The sequence below is a fragment of the Choloepus didactylus genome, chromosome 3, assembly GCF_015220235.1.
Source record: "Choloepus didactylus isolate mChoDid1 chromosome 3, mChoDid1.pri, whole genome shotgun sequence".
In the NCBI taxonomy this organism is placed as follows: domain Eukaryota; kingdom Metazoa; phylum Chordata; class Mammalia; order Pilosa; family Megalonychidae; genus Choloepus; species Choloepus didactylus.
The window spans coordinates 131796644-131812706 of NC_051309.1; the positions used below are offsets into that span (position 1 = coordinate 131796644).

The following is a 16063-nucleotide window of genomic DNA, read 5'->3' on the forward strand; positions in this document are numbered from 1 at the left end:
CTCTGCTAATTTTGGTGTAGTAGGAAATTAGTTTTAACTTAGTCACTGGATGGGAAAATTGACATCATGCACCATCATTTATTCTTATATATAAATTATAAACCACTCCTTTAAAGGAGTACTGAATGTGCCAGACATTTAAAAGGTTACATCCTTTATATAAAAGATTCATACTTAGAATTGGTGGTGTCTAAGTGTGATGTGATCTCTAGGAAGAGAAGAGATAGGGAAGTCATATAAGTCTTAGGAAAGACATTTGGCTTCTTAAAAATTGTGGTTTCATGTGGAATTATAATTTTAACATCTGTTTTTGGAAGGGTATTGTTGTACCCGTCAGTGGATCATACATTTTGAATTGTTCTTTTAGTCCTAGTAACTGTACTGTCTATAGATACCCTCTTTCCCATGATACTGTGATAAGCAACAAGCTACATGGGCCTTACTGTGTTGGCTTGATTAGGGGTGTGCTCTGTAGCTCAGTAAACTCTAGAATAGTTTTTCTCAATTGCCTCAACTCATACTCTAATAATCTAATCCACTAAATTTATCATCCCAAATAACATATTTTATGGTAGAAGCAGAAAGGATACAACTTAAGTTTTACTGAATATCATAAATCCAAGTCCAGGAACAATATCAACTTGCCCCTCTCAAACCCTGGGCTGACCATACAGAAGTTATGCAGCAGCTGGAGCAGCACAAGAGATGACTTCCTTATGAGAAGAAGAAAAGGCTACAAGTAACACTGAAGTGCCATGCTTTACACTGCTTTACTTTATTTTTTTCTGGAGAAATCTGTGCACTCTACATGTCAGGTAGTAGATGAGCTGCAAACAGGTATCTTAGTTATGTGGTGAACCTTCTGATTAGAAAATAAAGTCAGCAGAGGAATAAAACTAGACTTAAGTCACAGTCAAAGTAACGACTGGTTAATTTCCATAAAATCTAATTTATCAGAATTCTTTCTAACATTATGTTCCCTTAGATATAGTCCACAAAAAAAAAAAAACTCATCAGTTTGCTGGTCTAAATAAAAGTGTTAGAATCAATTAGATGCATTATTGCTCCCCACCTTCATACTTTTCATGTTCCTATTTGACTCAGGAATTACATAGTTTGCTTTCAGTTTCTAAGTTAATTTCAGACAGTTTTTTGTCCATCAAAGGCAATGTCAGCTCTCCAGATGCTAATCCTTAGCTTAGAAAAAATAGAGTTGGAAGTCAATGCACTTCTTTTTTAATGGGCTGCTCTTCCAAATACTAAGAATGAATAGAGGATATATTGTTTCATAACTTACATTAACTTTCATTAACTTCCAATAATGGTTGTATATTCATTCAGATTTCAGCAACTATACCTGTGCCCAGCACTACCTTGTGTCAGCTGGAACCACACTGAGGATAGTTTTGGATTATGTACACAAAGCCAGCCTTTTATCAGATTTTCACATTGTTGATGATGAATTTCATTTTAGACATAAAGCAACATATTTCTTTCTGAGTACAGATTCTAATACAAACCCAGCCAGCCATACAAATGGAGACTATATGAGACTGTGGGAAAGGCAGCACAAATTCATCATTGACTAAGAAGCAATCAGTATTGTGTCATACAGGATAAAAAACATGAAATTTTGCCATAGGTTGTTCATAAGAAACACACCTAAAATTTTCATATGATCACACAAGTTTTCAACAGAACGAAGAAAAGAAGATATGCCAGACAAACAGTAAGTAAAAGATATCAGAAAATAGACTTTAAGGAGAAGACGACAATTAGAGGGTCTTCAAGTACACACACACATAAAAAAAAAAAAAAAAAAGAAGAAGATAAAGTACTGGAACAATTGATGTGCCCATTGTGAGAAGGGATTCTTTTCATTTTTATATCTTGGAAAGGCAAATGGATATTTTTGTGTTTTCTAAGTATATTAATCCTTGGTAAGTCTACAGTGTTTCTTATCAGAAAGTGATATTTTATATGAACTTTTGTATATTAATTTAAATGATCAAGATCCAGTAGTGTTAAGTCTATCTCTATTTTGAGCATATGAATTATTGACATTATTTAAAGTCTTAGATTAGTTTCTCCCTGCCATGTAATATGCCAAGGTGGTATGGATCCAAGGAATTAAAGCTTACTTTAATTGCCTGAGCATTTTCATGATTAGGAAATTAAATATGCTCTCAAATATTTAGGTAGCCTATTTTATATCTAAATATAAATATTTATTTGTTTTATAGCATTGTAGTAAGTGTACTTCTTAAAAAAAGGAAGGGAGACGGTTGCTGCAAAGGAGAGGCTAGGCCTCCCTGTATTTGTGCCTAAGAGTCTCCTCCTGAATGCCTCTTTGTTGCTCAGATGTGGCCCTCTCTCTCTGGCTAAGCCAACTTGAAAGGTGAAATCACTGCCCTCCCCCCTACGTGGGATCAGACACCCAGGGAAGTGAATCTCCCTGGCAACGTGGAATATGACTCCCGGGGAGGAATGTAGACCCGGCATCATGGGATGGAGAACATCTTCTTGACCAAAAGGGGGATGTGAAAGGAAATGAAATAAGCTTCAGTGGCAGAGAGATTCCAAAACGAGCCGAGAGATCACTCTGGTGGGCACTCTTACGCACACTTTAGACAACCTTTTTTAGGTTCTAAAGAATTGGGGTAGCTGGTGGTGGATACCTGAAACTATTAAACTACAACCCAGAACCCATGAATCTCGAAGACAGTTGTATAAAAATGTAGCTTATGATGGGGTGACAGTGGGATTGGGAATGCCATAAGGACCAAACTCCACTTTGTCTAGTTTATGGATGGATGTGTAGAAAAGTAGGGGAAGGAAACAAACAGACAAAGGTACCCAGTGTTCTTTTTTACTTCAATTGCTCTTTTTCACTCTAATTATTATTCTTGTTATTTTTGTGTGTGTGCTAATGAAGGTGTCAGGGATTGATTTAGGTGATGAATGTACAACTATGTAATGGTACTGTAAACAATCGAAAGTACAAAAAAAAAAAAAAAAAAGGAAGGAAAAAAACTTGAACACTGAATCAGCTGTACTATTTTAGTATAAGACAGTTGTTGCATCCTGTTCTGCTTCAGGGGTCTCGGACATTCTAAATATTCTGACGTGGCCCAGAATGAAGGCTCCAGAGTTAATATTTTTGTTCTATCACATAACAATTTGATACCTTGGAGTAATAACACACCTTGAGCCCAATGTATCCAAGGATATGAGAATCAAAGCTTCACAAGATTAGGGCAACAACAAAATGATGAACTATCTCTTAAAAAAAGAGGAATACCTAAAACATTGGTCGTGACTTTTATTACTTTTAAGTGATGTTAGTGAATATCAAGATACTTTTGCTCGGAGATGCCACTATAAATCAGGTTTCATTGGTTCTTAGTGATGTTCCTTGTTACATGTTGTTTTATGCATGAGCAAGAATGAGGCAAGAGGTAAGGAAGGGCACGCGCTCTCTCTTACAGAGCTGAGACCAACTTGGCTCAACTTCGGAGATACTTTACAGATTAAGAAACGTTAGACGTACATACATAGTACAAAAGCATGAGGCATGGGAGTACTGGCAATTAAATTCATTAAAATAAAACAATTAAAACATTCACTTGCATTTTACTACAGAACTGTAGTAGTTACGGTTCTATAATAAAACAGAATGCTAACATTAACTGTGGTAGTGAGTTACATAGATTTGTTTTAATTTATAATAAAATAAAAACGTTATGGGAGTTCTGCTATTTTTCAAGTATTATATTTACATCATGTAAATTAACCACAATTTTAATGCTAAAATCCCATAGAATTTAAGAGGCACAGATCCTCCCACCAACCCCCCCATCCCCTTGTATTCACAATTCCAAAGTTGAGTTTTCACAACCAACATTTAGATTTGTGAAGGCAAAAATGAGTATTTCAAGAATTTGTCCTTCCTCCCTTACTTCAAGATACAGGAGAGGCAGCAGCACAGAAAATCTAAAGCACAAACTAGGCTGTAAGACCTTCTGTAATCCAGATTCATACCCACCTAATGAGTTGCCCACAACAGGTCAGTAGAGCTTTGAGTAAAGTGATGCCCTTGCATGCATAAAAGTGATCCTCTGCAGACAGACAGATGGTCACACAGACACACACAGAAGTTCTAAGAAACATGTTCGTTTAATAGTAGCATTTTAACCACCCTGTCTAACCCCGATAATGATTCACCAATGAATACTTTTATGCTGCAACTATTGATCATGATTAACCAATAAAGGCATCTATGTAGCCAACAACAAAAAGAAAAAAGGTGGGAAAGGAAAATAGAAGACAGTGATTGTGAAAGAAGGAAGTGATATTAATATACAAATATCTTGAATGTTAATATACAAATATTACAAGACAGTAATTATAAAAGGATATCTGAACCTGCCTACATGATGAAATACCTCTTAAAATGACTTAGCCCTATCCTTTGACTTCATGGGCACTTGAAAGTTTGGCTTTTACCCAAGAAAGCATCTGACTCCTGTAAGACTCTGCCCCCATGAAAACTTATGTTCTTTTAATTTCTCCATCAAACCTTTAAAAAAGGTCATCTTTTTATTATTGCTAAGTGATTTAGAAGTTTCAGGACACAAATGCAATATATCTGGAATTATTTATAAATTATCATCTTTTGGGTAAGTTTCCAGCATATAAATACACTTCTAAGGACTTGTTTTGGATTCAGTCCTTTGAAAAGAGAGGAAGGTGTAGCAGTAGTGCCTTCCATACACATCTTTTTGAAAGTTTTCCTTGTCCCTAGTCCTTCAGCACTGTAAGACCCAAACCTCTCCCTTTTCAGCATGGTGACAACATGGTTTCAAGGGTAATTTCCCCAGTACTACAGTGAATTTACAGCTCACTGAGATTACACAAAACTGTCCTCCTTTCAAGTTGTACATTCATTACATAATCTGGATATGAGGCATCACGTATAGAGAGGTCAGCATCCAAAGGAATGAGCAGAGGGTGTTTAAATAATACACACTACCAAATTTTACAGCTGTCCTTTTATATTCAAATGATATTAGGCACACTGTTATATTAAATTGAAAATGCTCTGAGTCTAAAAATATACTGTTGAAACAATAATATAGTGAGAAACAAGTTCAAAATCTATTTTTATAAAACAGTCTATAATTTCAGATACAAAATGCATGTATGATCATATTTAGATATCTTCTAAATTAGAATCCTTGGATTTCTATATTATAAAGTTAACTCTGTTGAGTTTCAAATTTGGTATTTATACAGAGTTTAAATATCTATATGGAATCTTTATGTTTTTTTCTAAAACTGGAACTGGGTGAATATAATTCTAAGATGAGATTCTTGCTGTAAAAGAAGTGTCTTCAGAAAACATCTCTCCTTAAATCATTAGACCCAAATAACTTCCTAAAAATCTTGTTTCTTCTCTTTTGCATGGATTCTAATTAGAGTGGTTCATGGACTTGAGCTTCATTTAAATTTTTTTCTGGTTTTTGGACTCCTAGATTCTATTTTGACATCAGTACTGCATTTTGTCATATTTTCTCCCCAAACAAGCTGTTTGTTTTATGATGTCGTCAACTAATTTACTGAAATGTAACCTAAAGGAATACATTAGGCTTCTTGTTTCAATTTTCCTTAAGCATCAGCAACAATTTCAATCAATTGCCAGGTCTGTATTCTTTGTTCTGGATTCCAAACCATATAGGATGATTGAGGGTAATTCAAAAGTGTTTCAGAATCACCTACTGCCAAGATTCTGGAAAATGTCTTTTGCAAAACCATGTTAATACTCTGAGGACTCTATTATATCTATATTAACATGTTCCGTGCACTTTTTTTGAAAAAGAGGGTAAAGGTTCATCATAACAAACTATTGTTCTGCCACTTTGTCAGTCAACAAATACTGAGAACCTACTATGTATCAATTGTAGTAAATATTTGCATATTGTTATTTTTCTAAAGATGACTAACAAACTCAGACAGGGTCACTTGATGAATATTTAAATATTATGTTAATTTTGTGGTGATCTTATAAAAGTAATCTAGACTATCAATGTCTGCATCGGAATGATGAGAGGAAGTTTCCTTAGAGTTCTCTAAAATGAGAAATATTTTAATAGAGTTTTAGTTCTCAAATATCTCTTTATTTTAAACTATTGTATGGAGCTGTTAAATAAGAAAGATTTCTGGTCTGTTTCATAAAATAGCAAATATTTATCCTGCTATCATGCTTGAGACTCTGAAACTCTTACTTTTATCCTCATCTGCAATGAAACAGGTATCTTGATTTATCCGGGACAAAATTACAACAGCAAGCTGCAATAAACAGCATGAACACACACACACACATGCACACATACCACAAAGGCAATAATAAAATTAAAAGGCCTAAAAGGGGAGTATTATTAATAAACTTCATTATAGAGAGACGTTCATTTGCTTAAAATGGATATGAAAGACAGCCTTATCTCCTTTCTCCATTGTTTATAAGAAAGAACATATATAGCACTTTGCAGGGTTACAAAATAATTTTTTTCTATCTGTATCATTTCTTGGTAAAAGCAGGATTTTTAAAAGTAGGATTTTCCTTTCTGTTTTTTTTTTTTTTTTTTCTTTCATATGCATTTAGAGACTCCAAAGGTAGGCAAATAAGAGCTCTGAGACCAGTAGAATTACTTTTGGCTATATCTGCTATGCTGATCAGGTGAGAGAAATCTGGGATTCATATTACCAGCCCTTCTAAATGGTTTAATTCCTTTACAGCTACCATTAGCTGTCAGCTTCACCATGGATATTGTCCATGTGCACTTTGAGGTAGTCATTCCTTGTAAACTTCTTATGGCAAAATTGGCATTCTGCCAGTGGGCGATTGGGATTATGAGTCATCTTGTGTCGGATCAACATTTTCTTCAGGCTAAAGGCCAAGTCACAAACCTAGAAAAGATCCAAAGATACCAACATATTATACTGAAAAACCTGAGAATGCACCAACTAATCATTTATAGAATATACTTCATACAATATGCAAATTCCTACTATCAAGTATGTACTAATAGGCAGAAGAACAAAAAACTGCTCTTGAAATAAATGGAATTTATTTAACAAAGAAAATTAATTATAGTTCCCAAGAGTGACTTGCATTTAATTTTTGCCCTCTGTACCCCAAGTGCCCATCCCTCCCCCAGCTGCTGTATTTAAACATCCCTAGAGAAACAACTCCCTGGTAACATTTCTTACCATAATGGAGTGCATTTACGATTTAATATTAGACCTCTTAAAATGCCTTCTGGTTTAGATGGCATCTCTCTACAAATGGCAAAAGACATTTCTCGCCAGTTATCCTTTAATTTAATCCCACTTTCAAAGTAAAAGTTAATGTTGCTTTAAGGTAACAAGTGAATGTATTTACCCACTATTCCATTTATTTGTTTCTTACTAGATATATTTGGCTTAACAAAGGAATGCAATATTTTAATTTCATGTAAGCTCTGCCACATTACCACCTGACTCCCCATATAGTAAAAAGCCCAGTAATTAAAATATTAAATTAACCCAAAAGATCTAAGACATAATTGTTCAGGTTACAAAAGGAAATTAAATGGGATGTTTTAATAACATTTGTATTTAGTTTGTATTTAGTATATATACTCAATTGTATGTATTTAGTACCCAGTGAATACCCATAGTACTCATTAATTTTTCATTCAAAGTTTGATGTTATTCACAAAAACTTATTTACATTTTCATGGTACTTATACAAAAACTTATTTACATCTTCAAAGGTACACTCACTGAAAAAAATCTAAGGCACACTTACACAGTGTGAAAATACCACAAAGAACTTAAGGAATATAATGACAGAGGAAACACTTTGTAAAAATGCTGCAAAAAAAGATGAAGTTCTGAAGGAGGGGAAACAATAAAGCAAATAAAAAATGAGTTCTCTCTCTTTCTGGGGGAAGGAGGATTTATACTCACAGCAACAAGAAACTCAGAAAGGCATCGGCCCCATATTGTAAAGGAGGGAGAATGATCCAATAATAATGCATTTTGATTTATAGAGAAGTAGCAACATAATATGGTAGAAAGTTATCATTAGAGTCAGACTGTTATCCAAGGAAGCCTGCCTTGACATCCCAAATTAAAACCAACCCTACTACCCTCTCTGAATCCCCCCTACTCTGCTCAAATTATTTTTTTACATAGTACGTGCCCCCTCTGACCCACAGAGTAACTTTGTCTATTGTTTACTGTCTGTATTACCTCACTAGATTGTCTGCTCCATGAGAATAGAGGCCTTTGCGTGTTTATTCACTCATGTGTCTTAAGGAGTAAGACAGTGTCTATAGAGTAAGCTCTCAATAAGTGTTTGCTGAATGAACTAACCCGGATTTGAATTCTGAGTCTACCACTTACGAGAGGAGTTAAAATGGGCAAATTACCCTTTTAACTTATTACAGGTATTCCTTTACCTGTAAAATGGCAATAACACCTACCTCACAGGATTATTACAAAGCTTAAATGAAGTAATCTCTATAAATGGCTGACACTTGATCACTATAAATGTTAGTGCCTATTTTTCCTCTCTCATTTTTTCTGGCAAGAAGAGTCATCAGCAGATTGGAAAGAAGAGACTAATATTAATAGGAGGAAATCAAAAGCCAGCACAGGTGAGATTCAAGAAAGCATATGCTAAAAGATATGCTAAAGAGTGGCAGTTCCCTGGAATATACAAGCAATTGTGGATGCTTTCTAAGAACAAACACAATGGATGCAATTTCAATCTTCAAAGGGGCATCTGTCTTTTGAAACAGCTTTGTAAGCATAAGCTTTGCAATCATAATTAAAAACACACTGTTCTCCTTTCAAGCTACTGTGAAAAAAAAAAAAACAAACAGAATCTAAATAGTAAAAATGAGGGAGAATAAAAGGAAAGGCCCAGAAATTCCACGAAAAAGCATAAAATATGATGAAAGACAATAAAATATATGAGTTATGATAATTTCTATAAAAGTATTAAGTATACTTATTAAAAGAGAGGACTCTGACATTAGGGTAAAAGCAAAACGCAACTACAGGCTATACTTAAGAACTTAAAAAATAATCACAAACACGTGGGAAAAAGGGGGGAATGCGCATAAAAGTATATAAAATGAAGCTAATGCAAGTGTAACCGGTATTGAATAGAACTTCTTCAAAAGCAACTTATATAGAACAGACTCTGGCAAGATGGCGGCATAGAGAGGAGTGGAAGCTAAGTAGTCTCCCTGGAACAACTACAAAAAACCAGAAACAACTGGTAAATAATCCAGAATAACTGCGGGGGGGACAAACGAGACCATCCATTCATCATACACCAACCTGAATTGGGAGGAATGCCCGAGAACACAGCATAAAATCTGTAAGTAAAACCTGCGGAACCAGGTCGGGAGACCCCCTCCCCCATAGCCTGAGCTGCAGAGCCACGTGGTGCCACAGAGAAGCTCTCTCCCAGCAAGCAAATACAGCTCAGCTGAGCTCCAACTGGGGTTTTAAGTAGCAAGTGTGAACTGCTCACTACAGGTACACAGCCCCAAAAAACAGACAGAGGCTTTGGGTGACGACTGACCTGGGAGAGCCGGAGGGTTGCCTTGGACTGGGTCTGAAAGGGACTATCTGTTTCTTTTTTGGCTCAGTGGAGAAAGCCCCAGTCATTTTCAGTTTCCAGGGCTGTGACTCTGGGAAGGGTGGAGACAGCACAAGCAGAGAGAGAGACCATTGAAATGCTAATGACCTCCACCTGAGGGGTCTGTCTTCTCTAGGAGGAAAGGGGTGGGGCCCTTCCCATTCAGAACCAGACCCCAGAGCCTGGGGGAACAGGGCCATACCTCCTCACACCAGTCAAGAATTATAGGCTAATAGGCGTCACCTGCTGGGGAGAAAAGCACAGTGACCTGAGGCATCAAAGGGTGGAGCAATTTCTAAGACACACCTGCAGGGAAAACCAGATACTGAATATTTCTTTCCCTCTGGGACCTCCAGCCTGTTCTGGTCTGGGAAAACCTGATTTGGATAACCAAGGAAACCATGCCTAGACAACAGAAAATTACAACCTACACTAAGAAAACCAAAGTTATGGCCCAGTCAAAGGAACAAACGTACACTTCAACTGAGATACAGGAATTTAAATAACTAATGCTAAATCAATTCAAAAAGTTTAGAGAAGATATTGCAAAAGAGATAGAGGCTGTAAAGGAAGCACTGGACATGTATACGGCAGAAATCAAAAGTTCAAAAAACCTAGTAGTAGAATCTATGGAAATGAAAGGCACAACACAAGAGATGAAAGATACAATGGAAACATACAACAGCAGATCTCAAGAGGCAGAAGAAAACACTCAGGAACTGGAGAACAAAACACCTGAAAGCCTACACGCAAAGGAGCAGATGGAGAAAAGAACGAAAAAATATGAGCAATGTCTCCGGGAACTCAAGGATGAAACAAAGTACAATAATGTACGTATCACTGGTGTCCCAGAAGGAGAAGAGAAGGGAAAGGGGGCAGAAGCAATAATAGGGGAAATAATTAATGAAAATTTCCCATCTCTTATGAAAGACATAAAATTACAGATTCAAGAAGCGCAGCGTACTCCAAACAGAAGAGATATGAATAGGCCTACGCCAAGACACTTAATAATCAAATTATCAAATGTCAAAGACAAAGAGAGAATCCTGAAAGCAGCAAGAGAAAAGCAATCCATTACATACAAAGGAAGCTTAATAAGACTATGTGCAGATCTCTCAGCAGAAACCATGGAGGCAAGAAGGAAGTGGTGTGATATATTAAGATACTGAAAGAGAAAACACCACCAACCCAAGAATACCGTATCCAGCAAAGCTGTCCTTCAAATATGAGGGAGAGCTCAAAATATTTTCTGACAAACAGACAATGAGAGGACTTTGTGAACAAGACACCTGCCCTACAGGAAATACTAAAGGGAGCACTACAGGGTGATAGAAGACAGGAGTGTGTGGTTTGGAACACAATTTTGGGTGATAGTAGCACAACAATTGTAAGTACACTGAACAAAGGTAATATGAATACGGTTGAGAGAGGAAGGCCGGGGGGAGCATGTGAGACACCACAAGAAAGGAGGAAAGATAAAGACTGGGACTGTGTACTTGGTGAAATCTAGAGTATTCAACAATTGTGATAAAATGTACAAATATGTTCTTTTACGAGGGAGAACAAGCAAATGTCAACCTTGCAAGGTGTTAAAAATGGGGAGGCATGGGGGGAGGGATGCAATCAGCATAAACTAGAGACTGTAACTAATAGAATCATTGTATTATGCTTCCTTTAATGTAACAAAGGTGATATACCAAGGTGAATGCAGATAAGGAGGGGGGATAGGGGAGGCATGTTAGACACTTGACATTGGTGGTATTGTTCTGATTCTTTATTCTACTTTGATTTAAGGTTATTTTTCCTTTTGCTGCTTCCTAGCCGTCATTTTTGTTTCCTCTTTCTTTTGCCTCTCTACCTTCTTTGACTCTCCCTCCTGCCTTTGGAAGAATGTAGATGCTCTTGCTTAGTATGAGCAGAATGTTCAATTAGGATGAACTTAAATGTTTGGAAATGAACAGGGGTGTTGGTAGCAAGATGTGAGAATTAACTAACAGCGCCGAATGGTGTGTGAATGAGGTGGAAAGGGGAAGCTCAGAGTCATATATGTCACCAGAAGGAAAGTGGAGGTCAAAAGATGGAAATGTATAAAACTGAATCCTATGGTGGGCAATGTCCATGATCAACTGTACAAATACTAGAAATCACTTCATGAACCAGAACAAATGTATGACAATACCAATTAGAAGTTAATAATAGAGGGGCATATAGGGAAGAACTATATACCTATTACAAACTATATACTACAGTTAGTAGTATTTCAACATTTTTTCATAAACAGTAACAAACGTACTATATCAATACTAGGAGTCAACAATTGAGGGGAGTTGGTTAGGGATAGGGGAGGTTTAGAGTTTCCTTTTCTTTTTTTCTTTTTTCATTTTTCACTTTATTTCTTGTCTGGAGTAATGAAAAGTTTCTAAAAATTGAACAAAAATAAGTGTGATGGATGCACAGCTGTATGAGGGTACCCAGGGGCAAGTGATTATACACTTTGGATCTTTGGATAATTGTATGGTATCTGAACAATCTCAATAAAAATGAAAAAAAAAAAAAAAAAAGCAACTTATATAGATATAGAAAGTGTTAAAAGAGCCAGGGGTACTACCCGTATGAATATTTCCTAGTTGAAGATTTACATACAGGAGGCTTGCATGGGGTTCATCACAGAATTATTTATGAAAGTAAAACATTACAAATGGCTTACTTGTCCAAAGTTACTGGGTATTTTCATTTTAATTTAACAAAATGTGGAAATATTTTTCAGCTCTTAAAAAATCATCTCTCCCAAAATACATAAATGCAAGCAAAAATGTAAAGAGAAGAAAGCAGAAGACAGAATTAGTGCAATTTAATCTACAATTTTGACATAAAGAGTATATTCGTACATGTATAAATAAGTATAAGAGGGAGATGTCAACAGAGTAACATTAATTAATATTATTTGACATCAGTGAAGGAATTTGGGATTATTTCTTTCTTCATCCATTTCTCTATTTCCTAATTTTCTGGAATTAAAAAGTAACCTTTTATAATCAAAAAACAAATATTTTGGAATGAAAAAATACAGTTAGTTGTGTGAAGGGTCCACATCCTCATCTTCCATACACACTCAAGACCACTCCCACCAGACTTTGGCCTTGAATGTTTTAACTCTCCAAAGTGCTTTCTGCAAGGTCACCCATAACCTCTGCTTTGCTAACAGACAGTCACGAATCCTCCTTTAACAAGAATTGTCAGCATTCCTCTAGTTTCCATAATGATCCACTCTGCTCGTCTTCCATGTTGCTAGTCAGTTTCTTGGTTCATTGAAAAAAATCATTCCACACTAGTGCAGCTTCCTGTTGTTATTGAGAAGTCAGAAACAAGTTTCTGAGTCTAATGAAGTAGACCTTTTGAGACTATTACATTTTTTTTTCTGTCTGGTAATTGTAAGACCTTTTTAATCTTGGTGTTCTGAAAAGTTGCTATAAAATTTGTACTTTCTACATTCATTTATCCAATAAATATAAATTGATTATAAAAAAACAGACAGTAGAACCCGTATCTCCACCTAAGCTAGAACATATAAATTGTAATCCTAACAATGCACTGAAAACGGACAAGTGCATCAGACTGTCAGCAACCTCACATCAATGTGGAGCTGCCACTCTTCCCTCGGATCATATTTAGTACTACACCTAACAAGAGACCAGCTGACAAAGGCCAAGTAAGGGTGCCAAGGCCAGTCTTCCATCCAGCGGTAATAAAGCTTAATTTTGTTCTTATTTTTAAAATAGAACTTAAACAGGAATAGAAGTTGTAATGTTTCCTTCCCATATCCCAGTGGACAGTCTTGTATGTCTCCTGGCAAATGCATCCCTTCACTCTGGGAACTAGTGTCTAGGGTACTGCAATAGCCACATTTTGTGGTTCTCAAATGGTGGTAAGTTTGGAATTGTGGGGGATGTGTACTTATCCACTGACGGGTTCTACTTGCATTTTTATGGAGGGAGCGGGATTGCAAAAGCCCTGCAGTGCCACAAGTGGCCATTCATACCACTTGACCCTCCTTATATTCATCCCCCATCCCCTCCAGTCCGTGCTTCACAAAGTAGTTGAAGAGCTTTAGAAAAACAAATGTACTTTTCCCAAAATTTTTTCTATGCCTTTAGCACAACTCACTGTGCTCTAGCCAAATCAGCCTTCCTGCAGGTTCTGAAGGCGCCATCATTTTCCTGCCTCAGCAACTTTCTCACGTTTTTACCAGTTTCCTCCTCTTTTCTCATTCCTCTAGGAAGCTTACATGACCTGTCTGATCAGGTTTAAGTCCCAAATTAAATGCGGTCATAACAGCCTCTTTAGCTTTCCTTCACAACATTTACCTCAATTGCAATAAATTATTTGTGTATTATTTTATGCCTATCTCCTTACTAGACTAAAGAACATGAGGGCAAGAATAGCTATTCAATAGATACTTGCTGAAAGAAAGAAAGAAGAAAGGAAGGAAACGAGAGAGAGAGGGAGGGTGGGAGGAAGGAGGATAGACAGATTAAATTCCAATAAGCAATATATGTACCCCCCAGGCTGCAGAATACTTCTGGAGAATTCAAAGAAGGTATCTCCAGTATTTTCAAATGAAAGAAACTCTAAACTGTTTTTATAAGTGTCAATTAAAATTTATGATCATTAAGAAGATAAATTTCAAATGTATCCACTGTTTACTATTTCCCTGGCCCTTTCCCAAACCTCATATCAAAATGAACAACAAACGCCACATTCTTCAATGGATTTCCACTGGTTTTGGATTCAAGGCCTGCAAAGCCTGTCTGTTAAGGCTCCAATTTTCTCTCCGACTTTACCTTGCACCACTCTCATTGTCTCTCACTGTGCTTCAGTCCTACCTGTTATCTTCTACGACCTTCAGCTCTTTCCCTCCTCCATGCCTTCGTTCATGCTGTTCCCTCTGCCTGAAATGCTTTATTTTCCCCATGGCTGACTCCTTCTAATGTTTTAAGATATTTAAAGTCACTTTCTCAGATAATTCTTCCCTAACCATTCTTTCATAATCACGTTTTGGTTTTTTTTCTTTCCCAGTCTTTATCAAAATATGTTATTAGATGTTTGTGTTTGTTTAATGTCTCCACAAGAATGTGAGTCCTATCAGGGCAGGGGACATGGCATATTCTTCACTGCTTCACCCCAGTGTCTGGCCCAGGGCCTAGCTTAAGAGCTAACCAAGAGTTCTCAGGAGCCCTTAGCACTTTTTAAACATTAACTTGATTAATCTTCACAGCCACCCTTTTAGATAGAGTCTATTACTATTATCATTGTTTTACGTATAAAGACATTGAGCCACAGAAGGTTAACCAGGTTGTCCAAAGTCACAGCACTAAGAAATGATTCCCAGGATTTAAACCCAGACAGTCTGGATCCAGAGTCTACACCACCTCCCAAGGGCCAACTACTACTGTAGGCCTAAACTGCAAGCAAACAGATGGATGTGAGCTGACCACTTTTTCCATTTGCCTGGCTGACACCATTTTTAAAAGTAAAAAACAAACAAAACAAAACAAAACAAAAAACGCTATGAAAATTTAAGGAGGTTCTCAGACAGTTCAGCTCACCAATGTGGCGTGAGGTATACAAAGTGCGAGTCCATTTAGATAGTCACCATGGGAAAATTACAACAACAGCACACTGGAGAAAATGGAGAGGAAGTTGAACAAGATGCTGAAATCACTGATAATGGCTCTGAATGAAGGAAGTACTGGAAGTTCCACACAGGAGATGACATGGGAACAATCAGATTGCTGAATGAGAGCCAGGGTGGAGGATTAAATGTCAGTAGAGAGTACCTGATGTCACGGTTGTGAAACCGACTGCCTCCACACTAGAAGCTTATGTTTTCATGAACTTAAATGCAGTCATTAAGAGACTCCAAATTGATGCTCTGCATAAATCAGCCAACTGCAAGAACATTTATAGTCATTTTGAAAATAGAGGAGAGTGAAGAAGAGTTTTAGTGTAACAGGGCTGCTTCCTTTTCTTTCTTTCCACCTGTGATTCATAGCTGACCCTGCACCTTAATTGAACTTAGTATTAATTCACATGCTAAAGAATGCAAAAAGGTTTATTCTTACTCTAGGTTGCAGGTAAACTGATGTTATTTTAACAATAAAGTGAAACAAGATATTTAATACAACAGACCTTGAGAGATGGGAATTAGAATCCTATACAAAGGTCTTCAGTTAATACATGATTATCACATACAATGTGCCTTCCAATGCAATTAGGAAAAAATGACAAAAAGCACACTGTACCTGCCTTTAGGGAGGCCCCAGTTTTAAGAAGAAATAATTGTAATGCCATGAGCAAAGTGCTAAG

At 36.7% G+C, this 16063-nt stretch overlaps 1 protein-coding gene across 1 annotated transcript in view; it reads right to left on the reverse strand.

The window, feature by feature from the left end:
* Nucleotides 1–6597: 6597 nt before the first annotated feature.
* PRDM5 (PR/SET domain 5) overlaps nucleotides 6598–16063 on the reverse strand; it is a 254641-nt gene continuing 245175 nt past the window's right edge. Inside the window, 1 exon segment of the mRNA XM_037830566.1 lies at nucleotides 6598–6966. Within this exon segment, the coding sequence (XP_037686494.1) occupies nucleotides 6802–6966 (165 nt within the window). The 3' untranslated portion in view covers nucleotides 6598–6801.